General features: G+C 42.7%; 1 protein-coding gene across 3 annotated transcripts; it reads left to right on the top strand.

Moving 5' to 3' along the window:
* The first annotated feature begins 533 nt into the window (after nt 1-533).
* CREG2 (cellular repressor of E1A stimulated genes 2) lies at nt 534-20,253 on the top strand. Of its 3 annotated transcripts, XM_032100377.1 has the most exons (4): nt 534-956; nt 3,098-3,267; nt 14,811-14,924; nt 16,624-20,253. In XM_032100377.1, exons 1-4 carry the CDS (start codon nt 558-560, stop codon nt 16,769-16,771), a joined length of 831 nt encoding a protein of 276 aa, XP_031956268.1. In that variant the 5' UTR covers nt 534-557; the 3' UTR covers nt 16,772-20,253. The 3 variants fall into 3 exon arrangements, with proteins under 3 accessions (XP_031956268.1, XP_031956269.1, XP_031956270.1); XM_032100378.1 differs by lacking the exon at nt 14,811-14,924; XM_032100379.1 differs by lacking the exons at nt 14,811-14,924; nt 16,624-20,253 and adding an exon at nt 4,802-7,235.
* Nucleotides 20,254-23,058: the final 2,805 nt, after the last annotated feature.

Raw genomic sequence — 23,058 nt, 5'->3', positions numbered from 1 at the left:
GTCACCTCGGACTTCGGGTCTTGCTGTGACTTGACCCCAGTGCCCAAACGTAGCTTCCCCTGCAACAGGAGAGTTCACATGGACACTCGCCCTCGTGGATTCTCTCTTTCTTAATAAACTGAGAGGTCGCACCGCCTCCGCCCGGACAGCTCCATCTGTTTGGTTTTGTGGTGTGTGTAGAAAACTTAAAACGTGAGATACCTGCTGGACCGCGCACCTGAGCCAGGGGCTCCATCAGTCTCCCGGGTCCCCCGCAAGCGACAGGCAAAGGCAGGGTTACCCCGCAGTGAGCCCCGCGCGGGCTGGGAACAGCGAGGGGCCCCAGAGCTGCGCGCCCGGCGAGCCGCCGCCGCGGGAGGCTGTCCCGGGGCTGTCCCTGGCAGGTGCGGGCGGGCGCTCCCGCACGACGCCGGGCTGGGGGGCAGGACACCGAGGCGTGACGCGACTCGCGGGCGATGCGGGGCTCCGCGGGCACCCTGCGCCGGGGAGGGGCGGTGCGGGGCGGGCGGCGGCCGCGGGAGGGCGCGGCGGGAGCAGCGCGGGCGCTGCCGCAGAAGATGTCGGCGGGGCGGCCGTGGCCGTGGTGGCTGCTGCCGGCGCTGCTGTGGGGCGGCGCGGGGGGGTACGTGGTGATCAGCTCAGTGTCGTGGCCGCTGCCCGAGGCGGGGGCGGCGGCGGACGAGCTGCACAGCTCCTCCACCGAGGAGGCGCTGCCCGCGCTGCTGGAGGAGGCGGGCGGCCTCTGGAAGCAGAGCTACCCGGCCTCGGCATACCGGGAGGATGCGGCGCTGGGCTCCGGGCCGGCGGCGCGGCGGCCGGGCCAGGGGGCCGCCCCCTCCAGGATGTTCTCCTACCGGCGGGAGGGCGGCGGGGCGCCGGGACGCGCCGGGACCGCCCGCTTCCTCGCCCGCCACAACACCTGGGGCTTCGTGGCGACGCGGGCCGCCCGAGGAAAGGTACGGTGCCCACGGCGCCCACGCCGCGCGTTACCCGCCGGACGAGCGCCAGCCCCCGCGGCCGCGCCGTCCCGCCGCCCGCAGCGCCCGCGCCGCGCAGGGAGCAGCGCAAACTCTGCAAGAGAAATCGTGCTCGGAGCACAGGGAGGGAGGATGCACCCTAAAAACCGCACCAGAGAGACAGCAAAACAAAGCACAATCTCTTTTAGGCCAGAAGACAGAGCTGCATCGCAGGGTTTGGAGAGGGGCTGTTTCAGGAGGGTGAGGAAAAGAAGGAGGAGAGCCGGCTGGGCTACCACGAAATCTGCCCTTCCGTCCAGCCATACCAGCTTAAAGGACGATTTCTCTGTCAAGAGCACTAAACAAATAGCTGGGCTATACCGGAGAATTGGGGTCATTACTTTTTCCAGTTTTAAAATATTTCCTTTTTCAAAATGAAACGTTGGGATAAGACACAGCATCCAGTACCACTCAGACAAAAGGAAAAAAAAAAAAACAAAACAGTCTTAACTTTCTGTTGAAGGCATTCACAGATTAATTAGCTTACAATTTAAAATTAAACAAATTTAGAAGCACTTAAGTCTTCAGAAAGCTTGGCTGAGTTAGTGGCAGTTTATGTTATTGTGAAATACGAAGTAACAGATTGAAAAAAGATACTGTTAAATGAATATGTACATAGACAGAAGAGGCCTATAATTCTACATCAGCTTTTGGAAATCCTATTAAACCATATGATCATAACTCTTTTGGTTTATGCTCTCACCAGAAACCCTCAGTGGAATTACAGCCATAATATAGTCTGCAGTTATCTGCCTCCAGACAGAACACAGAAGTAATACAGAAAAATCTGATTCATAATAAAATTTGAAATTTGGGGGGTGGTGTTTGCTGCTTTGAATGCTGAACTATGCTGCCTGTGATCACAATTATTTTTGAGAATACAGAGTAACATTAACCTTGCATGACAGACTATTTTAAGCAATGGGAACATGTCCTGTGATATTACTGAGAGCTTTTTTTTTTCAAATGTAACTCTTAATAATAAACAAGTATTTTTATTTTCTAAGTTATGTAATATCATTAAAGCATTACTTTTAAGGAAAGCCAACAAAGACCATTTATAAGCACTATAAGCATTAAAATTTTAAAGGCATATAAACATTAAAAATCACAAAGCATGCTACCCAGATAACAATATCATCCAGGATTTTCTTATTAACTATTCGTATTTAATTTGATTTTGTTGCAAAAGATTTAATGTACTGACAGAGAATTTCACTGTTTAATATCTAATAGACCAGGAGGAAAAAATATCTGAAGACATGAAAAAAAGGAGTAATTAATTGAATATCTGTCATTGCTATTTATAATGTGATGAAAAGCATAGTAGGAGTATACATTATTCTGAAGTATATTAATGAGTGTCACTACTGGGCAAGGACATTTTCTGCATGCATTATAACCACTGTGTGCACACAAGTCAGTGTGAGAAAATCTTTTTGAAAACTTGGCTCCTTAGTGTCCCTTCTCTGCCATGGGAGGAGGTTTTATTTGGCAGTTGAGACACAACCCCTGATCTGATGTTCCTGCCCAGGAAGCTGAGCTGATGTCCAGTTTGACTTAAAACACAATTCTAGCTAAAATGCTTCTTTATTGTTTTTGTGAACTGATGCAATCACATTGCAAGTTAAAACCAAAAGAGGAGGCAATATTAGAGTAAAAAGCAGGCTGAATCAAGGCTAAATTAGGCTCTACATCTTTTGGGGTTTGAAGAAAGGTACCAGCAGTGGTTTAGAGTAAACATTTCCTGACATCGATGGCAGGAAAAAAGATATTCATGCACTTAAACATTTTTAATTTGGCAGTTCCTTTAAGCTTAGTGGAAGAGAAAATGTTCTCTGTAGTGCCATGGACAGGACTAAAGAGAAGAAATAGAGGAGAGATCTGTTTTCATAGAAGCATGATAGATCTAATTTAGAGGAGATAGGTCTAATTTAGAAGAAATGCTGTCTCAGGATGACAACAGAAAGTGGGAGCAATGGCACTGGCTGTCCTCTCTGCTAGAGCCCTTGAGGGAATCCCCCACATTGTACGACACCTATGCGCAAAGATGTAACCAGTTGCTTATTTGGATTTTGCAGATCCAAGGTATGCCCTATGGGAACTGTTTACTTCTCAGCGATGGTCCCATCAATAACAGCACTGGAATCCCTTTCTTTTACGTGACACCAAAGGATAACACTGTGACAGATCTTCTGAAGAATCCCATGGCTTCTCTGACCCTGCCAGAGGCAGATGGAAATTTCTGCAGGTAACAGTTTTATCTGCCTCCTACCAACATCAGTGAGAAAACAGACCTCAGAACAAAATGCTGGGTCCCCACCTTCAATGTCCTGCATTTATTTTTGACTCTCATGATCAGCTTCATGCTCCTTCCTAGGTTTTTTTTAATTTTTGCAGTATGTTGCCCTGGTAAAGCATAGTAGAGCAAAGCAGAGGTGTCACTGAAGTATATTGTAGCATCAACAGCTGGAGTGGCTTTCAGCTTGTGCATTAAATTCCTAAATTTTAATCTCTTCTTGGAGGTGCCTACATAAAATCTAGGTGTTCAAGATCCTATAATAGTCTATAGTGATCTAGACAATAAAATCCATAGAGTTTCAGAGGGTATCCAACTCACAGTAATGCATCTTTGCTCTGCTGAACAACTCTGGAGGCCCTGCTGAATGCCTTGACAGGGCTGCAGCTCTCTGGGTTCTGTAAGAGGATCTCAAGCTCTCAGTTCACAATTCATATGCTCAGGACTGTGACACTCAGTTTGATTTCCACCTCTTCAGAGAATATGATTGAATATTATATCTTTGCAAGTTTTTTACACCTTTTATATCACATTCAGTAAATGACCCCTCAACTAAAGAAAGCCAGGCCTGAGGTTTACCAACCTGTATCCAGTCCCAGGTTCTTCTTTCCAGAGACAGCAGTGAGTTGACTTCTTCTTAATCCTATCATAGCATCTTAGAATCACAGCATAGTTTGTGTTGGAAGAAATGTTAAGGGCCATCTAAGTCCAACCCCCCTGCCACAGACAGGGACACCTTCCACTAGACCAGGTTGCTCAAAGCCGCATCCAGCCTGGCCTTGAGCACTTCCAGGGATGGGGCACCCACAGCCCCTCTGGGCAACCTGTTCCAGGGTCTCACCACCCTCACAGCAAAGAATTTTTTCCTGACATCTAATCAAAACCTACTCTCTTTTAGTTCAAATCCATTATCCCCCTGTCCTGTCACTAGATGCCCTTGTGAGAAGTCCCAGCTCTCTTGCAGGCTCCCTTTAGGTACTGGAAGTCTGCTTATAAGGTCTCCCTGGAGCCTTCTCCAGGCTGAACAACCCCAACTGCTCAGCCCATCTTTGTAGGACAGGTGCTCCAACCCTATGATCATCATCATGGCCTCCTCTGGACTCGCTCCAACAGGTCCATTTCATTCTTTGTGTATAATGAATAACTTCAGGTCCCCAAAGCTTTACATGTGTAAAATGTATGTATGTAACCTCAAAGATGATTCAATTTCCCCCTCCATTCTTGTCTCCTTGAAAAAGACATATCTCTACCATATGTTTGTTTACAGTCAATCATGTGGCAAACTTAGCTGGGTCAGCCTTGTGTGAAGTGTTATTTACAAAAGCCTCTTTAAGTGACGAGGTACATGACACTGAAATTGTGTCAGACAGGACTCCGTTACCAAAGCAGGTCTTAGCTGATGTTCCAAGGAGAAAGAGAGAAAGAACTGGTAAGAACAGACTCATTCAGAAAGAAATGGCATTAACAGTTTTTATTCCAACTTAAGGTCCTCTTTGGAGAAGGAGAGGTTTTATCTTAAGAGCAGATTTCCCCAGCTGAGGATTGCCTTGAGTATCATCCCACCTCTCAAGCCTGCTCGCTGAGAAGAACCCTGGGAGAAGCAGGGAATGGCAAATATAAAACATTACTGTTATTACACTTGTCTGTCTTCAGAATATATTGTTTTCTGGAGAGTTATATACTGGAAAAATGAAACATTTCTTAGTCCTAAGCAGTACAAGTAATTTCAGGTTGACATCCTATTCCCAAGGAATGGAAATCATGGCTTCTCTTACAATGTCAAACACCTAATAGGAAACTTCTATCACCAACATTTGTTAAGATAATTCAGTTTTGAATGCTTGAGGAGGTCAGTGAAGTAGTGAAGTTAACACTGGAGTGGTTCTGCTTGTTGCTTAAATATTTCATTAAATATTTTGGATTAATCATTTAGAAAATAAATATATCTGTTCTTTCATTACAGGCTTAATGGTGTTTATTCCTGCTTTCTAAGCTTCTTCATTCAGTCTAATAGTAAACTTACTATCTAGACCAAGTGCTTAAAAATGTATTTTAAGTCCTATGTCCTACTACCCAATGCCCTATTTTCAGAGGCCCAAGACTCAGAACAACTTCCATTGATGATAAGTGGTACTGTTGAGCACTTCTGAAAACCACACACCCACTTAGGCACTTAAGTGTGGCCTTTGATCCCTGACTTTAAACAGCCACTCTTGAAAGTCTTTGCCTTTTATGGCTTACTAACATCACTGCCCGATTTACCTGTTTGGGAAGTGCCAATTCACCAACAAAAGAGAAATGCTGCATGATTTATAGGAATATGAAATCCATATACATCACAAACCTTTGAGGATATTTATTCAATGTCTTTTTATTTCATCACTATTAATTTTCAAACCACTACCCTTTTGATCAGTATGACAAATATTTGCTGCTGCTTGTTTTGCAGCCAGGGCAACCTGGATTCTGTCATCTGCCTCTCTAGTCCCTTCTGCAGCCTGAGACTGTACTTTCTGGTGAGAAGAGCTCTCTGGGCACCACCAAGAAGCTAAACCTGGATTTCCAAAACAGCTCAGGCCAAACTAATTACCATTTGTCACATCCCTCCTCTCCCTCCCTACCACCAGTCATGTGCTACCCTGCCCCCAATCAGTTCTGGGCTTTGCCTCAGCCTGAGCTGAAACATAAGTCTGAAGAAAATTATCCTGACAGCGAGAATAAGTTTTTCTGCCGATCCTTCTTTTCATACTGTGGCCAGTACTGCGACTGGCCATGCAATCCCATCCCCTCCCTCCAGCTGACCATATGGTGGGCCTATTTTAGCTCAGGAACTCAGGTTTTTTTTTTCTGGATAAGATTTCTACTGGCTTAGTAACTTGAATCAGCTCCTCAAGAGCCAGAAAAGAACAAAGGTGAGGGGAAAGGAAAAGAGAAGGTGGAAGAAAACAGGATATCCTCATTTTAGCATATAACCATACTCCAGATATTGAACTTACTACTGAATTGAGTACATAGATTCAGAGTTTGATCAGTGCTCCATGCATTATTTATTTTATTTTCACCTTCAGTTTCTTTTTCATTATTTCTGAAGTTCTCATTTGGAACAGATGTTGGTTGGCATTAGTGCAAAGGACAAGCAATACGGACAATGAAAAGTTGCGTCTTTACTTGAGCTACAGTTTTTGATTTTGATGATATGAAAATGTGAGCAAGCTTTGAAGCTATCTCACAGTAAGGAAGGGTACGGGCACTGGAGTTTACCTTTCTTCTCTTCCCTTCCCCTATAACCAGGGTCAGAAATTAATCTATGTTTTAAACTAGGAATCCATGAGTGATTTTTACATTTAAAAGTAGTAGCATCTAAAACTGCAGCCCGGCACACCACCCCACTGTTAATCCACAGAAAGGGCCTCTGCAGGCAGCATGACACTCAAGAAAACAACAAGGTTTCCTGCTGCCAGTGCTTGGGGTGACCTGTCCCCAGCTTTGGGGTGCACTTGACCTGCTGAGATAGCCAAGCTGTGCCATGCAAACAGCACACAGCATCTTCAGTGCAGAGCTTTATGTGGTGGCTCAAGTTTGGTATGGCAAAAGTCTTCTTTACTAGCACTATATGAGAGGCAAGACCTTTCACTCTGTGAGACCTCAGGTCCTGTTAGTATTTAAAATGGTATCTGCGAGGTTTTCTTTGCAAAGGTGAGTGTCATTCTTGTCAGACATTCTCTTCAAGTGCATCATTAATTGTTTTGGTTTCAAAATAATTATGCGTAATAGCTAAATGAATAATGTTCTACGTGAGAAAGTTCATGTCCTTGCTATGCCAACAATGCATTTGTAGCTTGTTTTCATGTGGAACTTTGTTAGAATTCCATTATTAACCTACTCTGAGTTGCAAGAATGAAAATAAATGTGAAAGCTGATCGGTGCCTGTAGCCAATGCTCCTGGGAGTATTTGGCACTCTCCTGAAAAATGCGTTTGACCTATTGCACGCAAAAGAAATCTCTGGCCTTTAGAAAGAAAACATAGCTGACATTTCAATGTCTTCGTGTACCTAATGAGTTTCAAGTGGCTTGTGTACACCAATTTGATATTAAATTTATTTAGTAGCAAATTTCATTTGTTTTGTTTCAGAACAGACTCAAGTTCCAAACCTTGACAATAAATATTTTCCCTTTCAAGGAAGTGAGGAATACAGACTGGCCTTTATGGTGCTCCAGCCTCAATATTTCATCAGCTGGAGAGAAAATTTGAAAACCCTAAACTAATAAGAAAAATAACATTTAATATTGAAAGAAAGAGAGCTGCGACACATCTGACTAGGCACTAATTGCAAGACATTTTAGTATTGCAGCTACAGTCTGGATTCCTTATCCTGACCTAGAGAATGCCTCCCCAGACGGAGATGGGCTGCCCCCCTCTGAGAAGGCTCTGATGGCCAGGATAGAGACAGCATTTGTTAGCAACTACACAGCATTTTATCTGAAGGCTGATAAATGGATAATGGAGGCAAGAAAAATTAAATGGTTCAGGGCTATAAATAGACTAAGCTGGTATGTCTATGCCACTGACAAGCTGAAAAGATTGAGTCCCATTCTTTCAGCTTTCAGAGGGAACAAGACCAAGCCCTACATTAAAGAATAGAGCAGCTATTGTTCTAAACACATTTCCCAACACACAGGCTGCTCAGAGGATTCCTCTTTCCGAGTAAGCTCCTGAGTCTGCCTCACTACAGCTGCAGCCTGGAAAACACGCAATTAATTTTAAACGTGTGTCGCCTCCTTGACATAAGTTTCAGCACATTCACAGGGACACACTGCAGCTTTCTTAGAGAAGGAGCGATTACAAGGCTGCTGTGAACTGGTTTTCATACAAGGCAAAAGCAGCAAGCTTCGGTCAGTCCACCTCTGGATTTTTCCTGCTATTACTAGTTTTCCTGCTATTAGTTTGGAGAATGGTATTTCAAATCCACACTGCTGTCTGTGAGTGATTTTCATGAATTCAGATTCCACTCCCGATTTATGATCTTCATCAGGGGTGACTCTGTTAGAGCCATTTTACCCACTACGCTCATCTTGTGCTTGAGCTAGCAGATGGGCATGATCAGGCAGATGTCTTCAGTGGATATAAGCTGGCTCCATAGGTTTCCTAAACTCCACATGGAAAATGTTGACAGGAAGTGCTGAGCCACCAAGCCATGGGAAGAGAAGAAGAATTTTGTGAGTCTGGGTTCCTGCTGTGTGGTGGATTGGCAGCATGCACAAACATCCAACTTCATTCCCTGGGCAATCCTGATGGACAGTAAGCCTGCCATGGGTGGAAGACACAACTTTTGAGATGTCATGTGGCCACTCAACATATAACTACTGCTGGGTTTGTAGAGTCACTGTTGTTAATACATGGGTTAATATAACAAAGAAATTTGGTACTGTACCTTTACACAAAGAGAAATTACGCATGCACAAGACAAAGGCTGAATTCAGACAGCCATCAGTTTTTGAGATCTACCTCCTGATTCTGTGGCACAGACACATTTCTAGTTCTGGTATTTATATTGGCCCTTTTTAGTCATATGCAAATAATTATGTCAGTAGTTGTTCCTGAAAAATCTTTATTTAAAAAAATCATGAAGATACTAAATTAGAAAGTCAAACATGAAACCTACTATCATCATGACCCAATGCACACAATACTAAATTACTATTTTTCCAGTATTCTTAAATAACCAACTTCCTAAAATCCCTTTCTAGTGAAATAGTGTTTCTCTGACTCTGTGTACAGAAATAGTTGATGCTGTGATTCTTTTTTTTCCTCCATGAATGGTCTATGGTTAAACTATATAAAAGCTTCCTGTCTGAAACAGAGTTCAGCTGAAGAAACGCATTGCTATTGTCAGTGGAGACAGGCAAACAGACTGGCTTCACGTAACACATTGTAATTAAAACATTTTAGGAAGGATTATCTTACAGTAAGAGTTAAATTATTTAAAACATTAAAACACATATACTATGAACACAGGCTCGCTTAGATGAACAGCCACTGCATCAATAATCTTTAGCTCTCTTATTTGACTTCAGATTCAAAACAGAAGACCTCTTCCAAAAGCAAGGATGTTCTAACTGTCTTTGCTGGCTCCCAAACACAGCTGATAAAGAAATTCTTGTCAAAATCAGAGCAGGGCAGAACTGCCTAGCCATATCCAGTTGAAGGCCAGCAACAGCTTTTCAGATTACGAAATCGCTTTCAGTGGAGATTTTGTCTGACGTTCATGCCATGCAGATTAGCAGCACCAATACATTCTTTCGGCTTCAGAGACTCTGATAGTTAGTGGTGAACAAATGAATGAGGAGAATTACTTACTTTTCAAAATTAATCACATTTATGAATCAAAATTATATGCACTTTACAGTAATTCTCTCAGAACAGAGCATTCCCTCCCTTCCTTTCTGTAGATTTTAGGGCACAAAAATTCTATGATGCATTTTGTATATTAGGAGATAACTGCCTTTTCACCTTGTGCCCAGTTTGGGGCTATGTGAAGAGGAGCCCTGTGCAGGGTGTGACAGAGTCACCTACCTTGCATCCATGGGAGGTGACAGGGATGAGCTGTGTCAACAGCCAGTCCCCACCTCCAAATTACATGGGTTTTCACGACTGCTACCATTATAGGAGAGCTTAGACTGTGTAGAGGCAGTCATTGCCCTTATGCCACTCATGAGCTGTGTGCTTTAAAGCTGAAAAAAAATGTAGGAAAACTGTTCTCTGCGGCTTTCTTCTTGGCTCTGTCTCTTCTTTTCTGCAACAGGAAAAAGCTCTCTCCCAACTTCTTTTCTCTTCAACTCTGAAGAAGTAGAGGGGTAAGAGCAGTGCTTTCTCACATGGCAGTGAGAAATGTGTTCAGGGGAGATAGGAAGGATTTGTGTATCCCCCCAGGGAGGATGGAAGGTCTCGTTTCCTCAGGGGGTGGAGGAGAAGGATGTAAGCTCCTTTGTGGGAAAAGGAGGCTGGGGAAGAAGAAAAAGAAAGGGATTCCTCTGCATAGACCCCTGCTTCCACACCCAGAGACTGGAGCAGTACTGAACCCTCCTGCCATTCTCCTTCCTTGGGAGTACCTGGCTTTCCTTCCCCAGTGCCTTCCAAACTCTTAATTTGCTTTTACTATTGGTCTGTGTCAGATCAGTGTCACCTCACTAATGGATTGCAGAGGCTGAGAATGAAGATATACTCAGGGATACTTTTGGTGAAAAACCAGGAGACAGAGCATCATCAGTCAAAGCAAAGATCTCAACTGTGAAAGGGAATACTAACCAAGTCCCAACATCATCATCTTATGTGCCAGTATAACCACAGCAGCCTGAAGTATAGATTCATAACACCTGGACTTGGACAGTTGCTGTATAAGAACCTTCTAATTAAACTCCAGGAGATGGCTAGTGTAGTAAAGAATTTAATGAGTAGGTGGCACTCTTTACTCTGAACCACTCTTGAACCACGACCCAGAAATTGCGGAAGTGTTACATAGTAAAATAAGTGGGACGTTCATTAGCAGTGTGCTTTGCAGCATTGCATCTCTGTTGGGAAGTATTTTTCAATTGGATGTAGGTCTCTCCTTAAGCTCAGTAAAGCTGGCACCTTTTAAGTGATGTCATCTCACACACTTGGAAGAAAACTGCCTGGATTGGGTCAAACTCTGCATACCTACTTTGCTCAGTGTAAGCAGAGGAACAGGAACAATCAATTCTTCTCTCTTCACAGATCAGATGAATAATTAAGATGATCTCTCTTAATGCACTGTTTTCTTATAAAATGCATCAACTGAATCTTCTTCCATTTCAATCTGGCCTTCCTAATTTTCTGCAACAAAGTGTATGTATTTCAAATAAGCATGAAAATATATCATGTGTTCCCTATTGCTTGGTCTTCTTTCGCAGTCACCTGCTTTCTCTTCCCCTCAGTTCATATTTTACTGTAGCATTCATGAGTCCTCTCCATGGAGACAGAGGACTTGATTCGGGTGAAAAAAAACCACCTGAGAAACCACCTTGGGTTTCCTCAAGAGACCAACAGTGTCACCGTCTCTACCCCTGACTCTGCCTCCCCCTCACACCCAGTCAGCAGCACACAAATGTTACATAAAACCGCTCCTCTGCATCCACTTGTTCTTGTGCCAGAAAAGATGAAAGGAACTCAGGGACTGAGAGCTGAATATGTATTTATACAGAGGCAAGAAATGTCTAGTGAATGCATGACTAGATCTCTACAGATGCAAGTGAGGAATGTTTTAGTAAATATATCTATTAATCCCTGATATCCCTTAATTATCTTTAGTAAAAATATTACATAAATCCCTGACTATACCACTTTAGTCCTAGGAAGAAAATCTTGCATTTGCATTAGTTGCACTGGCAACAACACTGAAGACTCAAGACCCATTCACAACATTTAGAAATGATAGCTGTAAGTTTAGTGGGTTTTGATGGTTTAAGAAGTATAACAGTAATCAAACACCATTAGGGAAATACTAGGCCAAAAAAAAAAAAGAGATGCAGAAACAGATTTACTTCAGAATATGAAGGGCTCCTTTGAAAAAGAAAATACTAATGCTAATGTCAGATTAGAATACAAGGTTCCTATTCTGAAACAGAAAACCTATGATAAGAGGCAGCCCTGAAAGCAAAACCAGCAAAGTAGTAACAGTGTGCTGAACCCAAATGTATCATTGTCCTGTTTAGCTCTTCCAAAACTTCACCTAACATAATCTCAACAAATAATTTGTTTGAGTCATTTCCCAGAAAAACAAACTGACCCTCCAGAATATTATTCCAATGTGCGAAATTCAGTTTGAATAATTTTTACTGGGAAGGTAGTATAATGTGTGTCAATCAATGTAGCACCCTGGCTCATGAGAATGTAAACAGAAGCAGGCAGGGAAAAAAACCCATAAATAAAACTATTCAAATTATGGATGCACAGTGTGTGGGCTTTGTTGTCAGCCAAATATCTGGAGAGCAGCTTTTCATGTCAATTGGGGAAGAGTCACATCAGACACTAGTCCTATTAGGCAAAACTTTCTCAGCAAAGGCAGGCAGGGTTCACTGCTTAACCACAGCTACATCAGCTCTATTGCCTACTCAAAATCAAATAGTATGCTTACAGAATAAACATGTACTTGCACAAAAACACCAAATAATTGTAATCTGAGGCCAGACCAAAACTTCTCACTGTTCCTGATCACATCCAAAATCTATCACCTTAATCTGCTCTGTGAAACACAGACATCTTTTAATAACAATCCCTTTCAAAATCCACTCTGGAAGTAATTAACCACATATTACCTAGGAGCTGTGTGCAAGAAAGACACTTGCAAATATTGCTGTTTTTCCTGGCTCTTCAGTTGTTTTATTATACTGTTAGGCTGTGGAGGAAATTGTATCATATACTCAGATGCACAGTTGTTTTAAAGCAATTTTCTGAACTGAATTTCTGCTCGCAAGAAGTCCCTTTTCCTTCATCTATATATATATGTTAAATATATATTGAATATATAAACATATGCAGAGGGCTTTGGGTACAGTATTAAGCATAAAAGATAACAATAGATCAGGAGATTACTTCAAATGGACTTTAACACTTCACCATCCAGGGTGGTGTTGAAAGAGTGTGAATGTGCACTGCCCTGGCTGCTGGACATGCAGACCCTCAGCTGACACCCTTTGCATGTGGGATTTGGTTCCTTTCTCTTCAGCCGTATTCACTGTATTTGCCTGTATTTATTCGTGTTTTGGTGGGTGAGTATCCCACTGGGCCATGGATGCTGGGCAGTCACACAACACTCAAAGCCTATGCAAAAGAAATGCCAGGAGCTACAGGTGTCCCTGGGCCGTGGAGCTGTGTTCCTTAGGGATGGAGCGCTTTCGGGCCACTGTAACCCAGACGTGAAATGAATCTTCAGCAGGCAGTAGGAGTCAGTGCTGAGAGGATCTACGGTGTGCCAAGATGATCATGTAGACAAGTTTGTATTCTGCATACACACTGATAGAAATAAACCCAATGCCTGGGCTGCAGATTTTCGGGTACTCAGAACACCACTCATGTTTTATTTTATAGCTTAAAAATTGTATTAGAGAAAATTAGACCATTATAAGTTGATGTGAACAGAAAGTTTGAGCCTGATCTTTGGCCTTGGCCCTTCCTCCCATCAGTAAGCATGGGAGAGGAAAAAGAATACAAGTGGAATTTGTCCAAAAGTTGTTAAACTGAACATCCCCTTCAGATAATTGCTGCTCCAGACTGAACAGGACACTGAAAAAGTGTCCCTGAGATGATGTGACTGCAAATGGCACTTTGGAGGTCAGGCTGCAGACAGTAGCAAGTGCTTATTGGATGTAGGCAAGTATCAATCAGCCTCCTGTACCTCCTTATGTATCTCTGTTCATGACCCTGTCTAGAAAAGCAGATACTTTATCTAGTGAGCTACATAATCTCCCATAGCCATCTGTGGAGAATCTGCAGGTGTTAAATTAGCTGCAGGAGGATGCCCATATGTTTCCTGCATACACTAGACACACATTGAGATATAACCAAAAATGAAGCCATTGCAGATTGCACACAGTTAAGGCTAAAGGGCTCAAGCCAAGATCTTTAAGTAAAATTGTACACAGATGAGGTGTAATTTACTGTGATTAAAACACAGTGAAGAAGAAATGGAGCTTTCATTTCCTAATGTAGTTTCTTGGGCTGACATGGGAAGACAGTTCCCTGAGATGCTAAGCAGTCTCAAACTGCTGGCAACAGGACTTGGGGCTGCTCAGCATTTGCCAGGATCAAGCCTTTGCAGTCATTTCGTACACTATTTTTTTGCAATTGGTCGATTTACTTATGATTTATATGCTCGTATTGTGTATGTCAGAGTCAGCAATTGCCCTGCAGTTACTAATGGGAGTTATTTATTATTACTATATACAAAGAGCCAAAAAGTAACAAGTACTTTCCCTGTCTTGGTCTGAAGGCAATTGGAGAATTTTTCTATTTGGTGTAAAGCAGTGGACAAATAGGTAAAAAATGAACAAGAATTGATTTTTTAGGATAAGCACAATGAAAAGACTTTATGTTTTACATACAGATACACATATTCATACTCTTTTCTGTAGGCATAGGCACAGACTAACCATCTCACCAGTTCTTCTCAGAATCCTGAATACAGGTCCGTACATCTGTCTGGGAATACTGCCATTTTCACATTTTTTACAATTCACCATATACTAATCCAATTTTTGTGAGCATAAAGTAGGATTAAGCAACTATCCACAGCAGAGCTATGTATCAGTCAAGTATTCCTTCCAGACCTCCCCCCTCCACCAAACAGCATAGCTGGGAGTAGAGAAGAGCCACAAGGCTTGACAAAGCTTTTTATATGTGAGCAGCAGTTCATACTTCTCCAAAAGCCCTTTAGAAAGAAAGAAACCTATTACTCATGAGCATTTTTCTCTGTGCACAGAAAAAATGCAATTGATCCAGAGGATCCAAGGTGCACCAGGCTGACTCTCACGGGACAGATGGTCACGGTGCCTCCAGAGGAAGTAGAATTTGCCAAGCAAGCAATGTTTTCCAGGTCTGTATCTAATAGGAATGTAGTAGAGTGCAACCCATGGGTTTGAGACAAATACACAAATGTGGCCATTTGGTACAGAAAATCTAAGAAATAACAAGTCTGACGTTTACTTTGGGGCCACGAAGCATGTTGGCTTCTGTGTGGCTTGGAATGATAGACCTTTTAACTCTCGAGGAAATGAAATATGGAAATGCAATTAGTTAGTGCCTGGTAAGGCACACGGTTTATAATCTGGGGATTATAAAGATAGGTCACCTGGTTCCAAGGAGAGATTCCATAATTCCATGCTGTATTTGTTATCTTTAATGATTCTACCCCACCTTACAACAGGTAGTGCTCTTCACCTACAGCCTCCTCCTACTCAGAGCAGAGGTCTGCTGCCTTTGGGCTTACAAACATCTTCAGGGTGGAGCTTACAAGTTTAATTACCTCTCCTAATGTCCCAGCTGCTTCAAAGCCATAGTACTTCCTGAACAGTCTCCTTTGAACAGATGCAAGCACAACCCAGATGCATAGCACACACACAGGGTGTGCTCCCATGCCCTTCAGTGGGTCTCTAGAATTACAGGTGTGAAAAGCCTGAAACTTAGCTGGGGCACACACCTCCCACACAGGCTGCCAGGGATTGTCCTCCAGGCACACCTTGCCTGGTCAATCAAATACTGCTGGGAAATTGGGATGAGCTTGAATCCAAAACAGCCCAGAGGTGATATTCTTTCTGACCTACGGGAAGGGGTCAGGGTTAGACTCTGTCAGTGTGTACCATCGATAGCAAAAATGGGACCATGAACAGATGGGGCCATATTGACACACAAGCCTTTTTTACAAACTTCACAGGAATTCAATTTCCATGTGATCCAGAGTCCAAAAGTGCCTCAGCAGAGGATGCTCTGCTGTCAGGGTGCAACAGCCAGAACAATAAAGTGAGGGCTTCTGGGGCATATCCAGTGCTAGCAGCATCTGACACCACTTACTAATGCCAGAGTCATAGGTGCTCAAAGGGACAGCTCAGAAAATGGTAGGAAATACCATTTTCCCAATGACAGGGAAACCAAGACGTTGCCAAACCAAGCATCTCTGCTGCAGGGTCCTCTGCAGGAGTAGAGGGGCACTGAGCCAACCCTGCCCAGACTTGCACCACTTCCTGCCCATGTTCCTGTGAACACTGGGACTTGAACTGTTGTATCCACTCTGTCCATCACTGCTGAGCTTCCCACAGATACGCTTGCTGAGCATCAGACATCTGCACCCAGTCAGGGACAATCTGTTCAACTTAGCTGTAAGGAAGGCCAAAGAAATGAGACATAAATACAGCATGAGAAGGCTGTAGGAGGCGACAGCTTGCAGAGGCTACGCTCTACCTGCTACCCAGTTTTATTAACCCTGACACACATTCATAAGAGTCTTCTCTAACTGTTTTTCACTTACTTAGAGACCAAACAACATCTGCCTTTATAGACAGGGTTCTGCAGTGGGGCAAGGTGCTGGTTGCTGGCTGCCTGTGTTGCAGTTCTCCCCAGACTGGGGTGTGGAAGATAGTAAACTTTACAGCAAGCAAGGGAGCGCCAAAAAGATGAATGGGGGTGTTCTCATATCTCAGGTTTCATTCTGGCTGAACACACTAGGCTGAAGAAAAAAGCAGAATATGCATATGCTTTGGCACATCTTCTAATTTTTTTCCTTGTCTTTGTCTTTCCAGGCACCCAGTGGTAAGAAAGTGGCCTCGTAGCTATGAGTGGTTCTTCATGAAAATGAACATTGAACATATCTGGCTTCAAAGCTGGTATGGAGAAGTTTCTCCCATTGCAGTAGAAGAGTATTTAAAAGCAGCTCCAAGTAAAGGATGATTGAATGGGCTTTGAGATAGAAATCTCCTGAGTTTTCTTTCCAAACAGTTTTAAACTTTCATGGTAGATGGTTTCTTTACAGTGATATTTTTTTTCTTCTCCCAAGAGGCTTCAAAATAGCCCCGTCTCACATGGAGTGGAGTGAAAATAAATCAACACAGACTTTCAAATTATAAAGGAGAGGTGGATACTAGCCCTACCCTGCAATGTACAGACTTGTCATTTCAAGCAGGCAATGCGTCATCTGAAATGCTGTTTTTAAAATGCTTTGTATCTGTTTGTTTTGACTTCTATTGCTGTGCACCCACAGGGAAACTACACTATGTGCTAAATATAATGTTTTGATTTGCAGAAAAAGCAAATCGCCTACTCAGAAGCCTCCATGCATTGTGGAGGTATTACTGCTGCTTTGTCTCCCTTGATTTGTAAGTACTTTAAGAGAAACTTAATAGCTGCAAATTTAGGTATTTAAGTTTAAAAACAAATTATTTGCTAAAGCCGTCCTCATTTGCTAAATCCTATTTTCTATGAGTGTTTTTCCCTAATTAGATAATTTGATATTTCACTTGGAAATTGAGTAAAACTTCTCTCTTTAGCAGAAAAAATGCAATCAGTTCAAACAACACAGCTCCAATATAACTTGTCTCTGACACAAAGCTGGTTAAACACATTAAGGGCCAAAATCAAATCAGCCCCACAAGGATTATCTCAATACAAGTACAAACATTCTCATAAGAAGAATTTAGAGTAAATGTTCTCAGCTAGCCTGTTCCTGTTGAGACAGGAAAAGTATTCTTAATAGCCTGTAGTCCCATTTTTTTTTTTTGCCTCCCTGCTCCAGCCACTGCTTTATTTTTAACTGGCTTGTGCAACTGATTTTTTGTAAGCCCTCACTAACTCCACTGGGGGTGGAGCCTGTCCCTTAATTCTGTTTCCTCACTAAGATTTAAAGGGCTTGTTCATGCATTTATTTTTTAAAGAAGCCTAAAGATGGTAGGTATTTCGGGCCACAAAAAACTACTTTTCCCAGTGTGGAAAGTGCAACGTTGCAAACACATTATGTATAGGCTTCTCATGCAGTAATACCAAAAGAGTTCAAAGGTATTTTAACCACCGTCAGCCCTTTCTGTAGATGTCCTCCTGATAAATTTATTCTGCAGCTCTTAAGATATCACAGAAAGAAAGTTCCCATGGCTAACCAGCCAAGCCACCGCACTGTTTGAAAATGATATGGCTGCTCTCCCTGTTACATTAAGAAAGAGACACATTGAGATGGGGTTTCAGTGCCTGTGGGGAAGGTCTTCCAGCATCCCTGGGAGTGCACCTGAGCTCTGGACATCAGCCTGCTGGGCTGGGGAGGAGCCTGGGTGCCTGGGCGAGTACCCTGAGCTTGTACAGGTTAATCCCTGGGCAGAGCTCAGAGGCAGCTGCATGAGCCATGATCAGCTGGAAGCCAATTAAGTGTAGCTGAGCTTATTTTGGCTCAGGCATGGAGAGAGGGAGTCATTCCCAGAACAGCTGGGCACCATGCTGGTTTAACTACAAGGGGCCACTTAGCCCTAGGGTGAGTCCCGGGTCCCAGGCATCACTACTATTCCTGGCATTCTGTAAGAAGCAAAGGCAATTGAGGGGGGGAAACTTTGTTATGACATTCACCAAGCTTTTTTTTATTCTTGTCTCATTGCCAGAGATTTTGTTAGCTGTGCAGATCTTTTGCAGAGGTAATTACACAAAAGGAGGAAGTGTCCTGCCTGAATCTATTTCCTTTTTTTTTTCTTGGCACATGAGTTGCATTTTCACATTTGAGTTTGCCCCTGAATCTTGCATTGTGTAGTACTGAAGCAAGATGGCTCATCCTATACAGATTTATAGAATACCGTCAAGTGAAATCCTCCTTGATTCATATAATTTTGCCATGGGGATCTTCGTCCAGTATGGATTTGATGACTGGGTCCTTTAGGATTAATGGGACTTTTAAATCTGAGTTCAACAGGAAGAATACTAGACCTTGTAAGACAATTTCACACATGTAACATTTCTGTGAAACTATAATTACCTATTTCCTTATCCCAGTTCGCTATTATTCCCAGAGAAACCTGAAACCCTATTCCGTCCCTCACTCCTAAACACACACAGATTAAGCAAATCCAGAATACAATTTTAATGTTTAAACAGCTGAAGAGAGGAAGAATTTTAGAAGTGCTACTGTTACTATACTCTCAATTTCATTCACATCCCCTGGCAACAGTGACATGACCCTATGTCCTATCCATTAACTTACTAACTAGCCTTGAAGCAGTAAGGGATTGTGTCAACGAGGTTCAGAAGAGCTTTAATGGTTTAAGAAGTTAGTGTGTACTAAGGCAGGTTTTGAATTTACAACACCCTACTTGTTATAGGCTGTCTCCCTGCACACACAGATTAATTGGAGTAGCTTCTGTATTGTAAAATGACACATTCATCAAGAAGCTTTTCTATATGGACCTGCCGTGAGGCTCTTGGCAGAACCTCAAAACATGAAATGCTGGTGACATGTAAAGTGACAAAAGGGGCCTCATGAAGAAATGCTGTCTTAAATCACCTGTTCTCATTTCATGCTTCTCTCACCCAAGGAACAGCTACCATGAGAGTCCTTGGAAGTCTGTAGAAATTCATCAAAAATATGACGTGGAGATTTTGAAAGGAATTTTTCAGACCAAAAAAAAAAAAAAGAAAAAAAAAAAGGGAGGTGATAGTAGTTTGCTTATTTGGGCTTTATATTATTATTTATAAGCTACTTCTAATTTTTCTTTAAACAGACAAATGTCTCAAGTAATATTGGTCATCACTTGCTAAGTGATGTTTGTTGAAACTTTTAACCCAAAGAGTCTTATCTGAAATACTATAATAAAACCATAGCTCCTTAAGACTGTAGAGTCTGATCTTGCTTCAGTTCAAGTCAATAGCAAAAATCCCATTTATTTGTTAAGCTTTAATTATTGGATCAAACAGGCATTTCCATAAAAGGTGTTGATAAGCTCTTATGTATTTATTAAGTGTTTTAACTAGCTGATGTGTAATTTCTATGTGTTCTGTATTTTCGTTATTTCTATAGCTTCCCAAAAAAAGTTTGTTGTGCAACATGTTTAAAATTTTAACTGTGGCCTTGTAATATTTAAAAGATTTATTTAGTCATTTCTGTATACTTGCTGAAAAAAGGAAAACGAAGTGAAAGGTTGGGTTCTCACTTTTTGCTAATTTGGACAAAAGAAATGCATGTACAGAACTTAGGCACTGCTATTTTGAACTGCTGTTCTTATTTAACCAAAGAATGCTCTGTTTCTGGTGAAATTTTCATCACTTCAGTGGTTGAAATGCAACCTGTCTCATTTCTGGATGTGTATTGCAATTTGCAATGTATTTTGAGTTCTAAAAATATTGAAAGTTGCTAACAAAATGGCCTTGGGGAAGAAATGCAAATAAAACAAATTTCAAAGCAGAAACTGTATGAGGATAATCTTCAGTACAGCATTCACCAGAGTAACCGACCTTGTGCTAAAAACCATTACTATTTCTGTCTGATCTGAACGTCTGTTTTGGTTTTTTCCCCTGAGTTTTCCTGGACCAAGTTAATTTCTCTCAAAATATTTGTGAGAATTGAGACTCAGATCTGCCTTTTCTCTGAGGAGAAAAGTCTAGCCAAGCACCTTTTATCATTCCTTCGTCTTCTCATTACTGTTCAAAATTTGCTTTCACTGTGGCAGTTAAATGTCACTCTTAAAGTTCGCTCTTCTTTTCTGCATGTAGGAGCTGAGCACTCACCTCTCGGGTGTGCATTAAGAGTGTTTTGGAAGTTTCCTCAGTGCTGTTTCTTCCCTTGCCAGCCTTGCTCTTACAAGTTCTTGTTACAACTTGTCCTCTGCTGTCCACTTTCCTCTGCCACATTTTCTTAAGCCAAGTCTGACAATTTACCTTTGTATCTTGCTTTCCCACACCATCTCCTTTCAACAAAATTCAAGCTCTCATACTAAAATTCCCACTTCATATCCAATAAAGATTAGAATAGAATAGAATAGAATAGAATAGAATAGAATAGAATAACAGCCTATGTTAGGATTGAATAACAGCCTGTGTTTCCTATTTACACTTTAAATCTTTGTCTTGCCACTGGTTGGACTGCATTTACTGTAAGAACTGTGACAGCAGTTCCCTAACCTGTACAAATCCCAGTCAACACCAGGTTCCTATTTCCAGTAATCTGTATTTTTGAAAGAACATTTCCTGCAGCTGTTCTTTTCCTTTTTGCTTGCTGTTTTTACTGTTATCCCATTTCTGGAGTGATGTCTATTCTGATTACACCAAGTGTCTTTCATTCATTAAAAAAAAACAACAACCCTAATTTGAACATTTTTGGAATCACTGAAGTACTGTCACTTTCTTTAATCTGCTTTTTGCCAAATACTGAATTCACACTTCTTCCAAATTGTCGCTTGTCATCCTTCAATAAAGCTCTTTTTTTACCTGCCTTTTCTCCGCCACCACCTCCACATGCCTTCTCTCATCTAATATTTTGCTAGATGCTCTTCTGTTTCCTTATCCTCTTTTCTCTATTTTTTTTTCATTAACTAATTTTCCTATGTTCTTCCCTCAGCTTCCAAGTTATTCTCCACAGCCTCTTCCACATTACTTTGGCTGCTCAGTCTTGTCGGTCTTCTTGATTTTGCCACCTTAATCTTGTCACTATGCTCAGTGCCTTCGGAGAGAGTCCTAAAACTGCCACGTCTTATTTTCGGAGAATGCTAGAGAGTTCATTAAGGAATACTTTGGGTTTGAAGGTATTTGTTTGTGTGTTTGTTTGTTTGTTGAAACACTGGAACAGAAATGGGAACATATTGGCCTTGGTGCTGACACAGAGTAGGGCAGTTCATCAAGCTCATGGCTTTTTCCAATGATATATTTTGCACAAACTATTCCAGGCTCTATGTGGCTGTGTCAGCAGCCACAACATATAATCACGATTAGGAAGGACATCAACAAAGTTTGACAATATTGTTTGACAACACAGGTAACAGTGCAGGAACACACAACTATCGTCTTCTGAAGGAAAACAACCATTCAAAAAAGGCTGCTAGCTGGTGAAAACAAGTGATTAATTTTAAAAGCTGGGAAAAGGTACAGATGTGTTCTACAAGAAAATAGGGAAGATTCTGTGTTTATTTAAAAAAAGGTGTATGTCAAATACTTCTATTTAATGGAAAACAAGTCTATAGAATGATCATGTCTATTCAGGACCTTAATCTTGTACTTATATACTTTTTCCTCCAGACACAGTACAGACCCTGTCACCATTTTTCATCCTTCTGGAATGAGCTCCGCTCAGCACAACAGCACAGGCACCGTGTGTATCTGAACGTGCGTAGCTCCATTCCCTTTCCTCTGCATGTCTGTGCACCGTTCTATTCCTTGCTGCCTTATGGCCACCTCTTGTTCTGTGGTGTCCTTGCTTCTGGTGCTTCAGTCTCCCTCCACTCCTCAGGAAGCCACGCTTCACCTTCGAACGAGGGCGAGGTGTGCCCCGGAGGGTGCGGCAGTGACTCATTTAACTTGGCGCGTGTGTCACTGCTGGGCTGGTGGACAGCACTTGGGCCGGCCCGCCGTGGCAGGGTCCAAGGCCGAGCAGCGCCCGAGGGCTCGTTGGCAGGGGAGGGCAAGTGCCAGGCAGGGGCAATGGACACTTCCTGCAGGAGGCGCTTCACGTTGATCCCCGTGGGCACCAGTTGTGCGCAGGGAGCCGGGGCTGAGCTGTGCTCCTTAAAGAGCCCCGACAGACCGGGGGCAATGGCATCCTGGCCTGTATTAGAGTGGCCAGCAGGACTAGGGAAGTAATTCTCCCCTTGTGGCACTGGTGAGGCCATACCTCGAGTGCTGTGTCCAGTTCTGGGCCCCTCAATTCAAGGATATTGAGGTGCTGGAATGGGTCCAGAGAAGGGCAATGGAGCTGGTGAGAAGTGTGGAGCACAAGTCCCGTGAGAAGCAGCAAAGGGAGCTGGGGTTGTTTAGCCTGGAGAAAAGGAGGCTCGGGGGAGACCTTACCACTCTCTACAACCACCTGAAAGGAGCCTGCAGCCAGGTGGGGCTCGGCCTCTTCTCCCAGGCAACCAGCGACAGGACAGGAAGACACAGCCTCAAGCTGCGCCAGGGTGGGTTTAGGTTGGATATTAGGAGGACTTTCTTCACAAAAAGGGTGGTAAGACATTGAAATGAGCTGCCCAGGGAGGGGGTGGAGTCACCGTGCCTAGGGGTGTTTA

This window comes from Corvus moneduloides, chromosome 2, assembly GCF_009650955.1.
Source record: "Corvus moneduloides isolate bCorMon1 chromosome 2, bCorMon1.pri, whole genome shotgun sequence".
NCBI classification, from domain to species: domain Eukaryota; kingdom Metazoa; phylum Chordata; class Aves; order Passeriformes; family Corvidae; genus Corvus; species Corvus moneduloides.
Note: the sequence above shows the minus strand (reverse complement) of the source record. Positions and strands in the feature narration are given on the sequence as shown.

What these genes read in the sequence shown, in the direction of transcription:
- CREG2 (XM_032100377.1), top strand. Translation starts at nt 558, where the DNA reads ATGTCGGCGGGGCGGCCGTGGCCGTGGTGGCTGCTGCCGGCGCTGCTG. An exon ending in CGCGGGCCGCCCGAGGAAAG is followed by an intron (nt 957 to 3,097) that starts GTACGGTGCCCA and finishes TGGATTTTGCAG; the next exon opens with ATCCAAGGTATGCCCTATGG. An exon ending in AAGCAAGCAATGTTTTCCAG is followed by an intron (nt 14,925 to 16,623) that starts GTCTGTATCTAA and finishes TTGTCTTTCCAG; the next exon opens with GCACCCAGTGGTAAGAAAGT.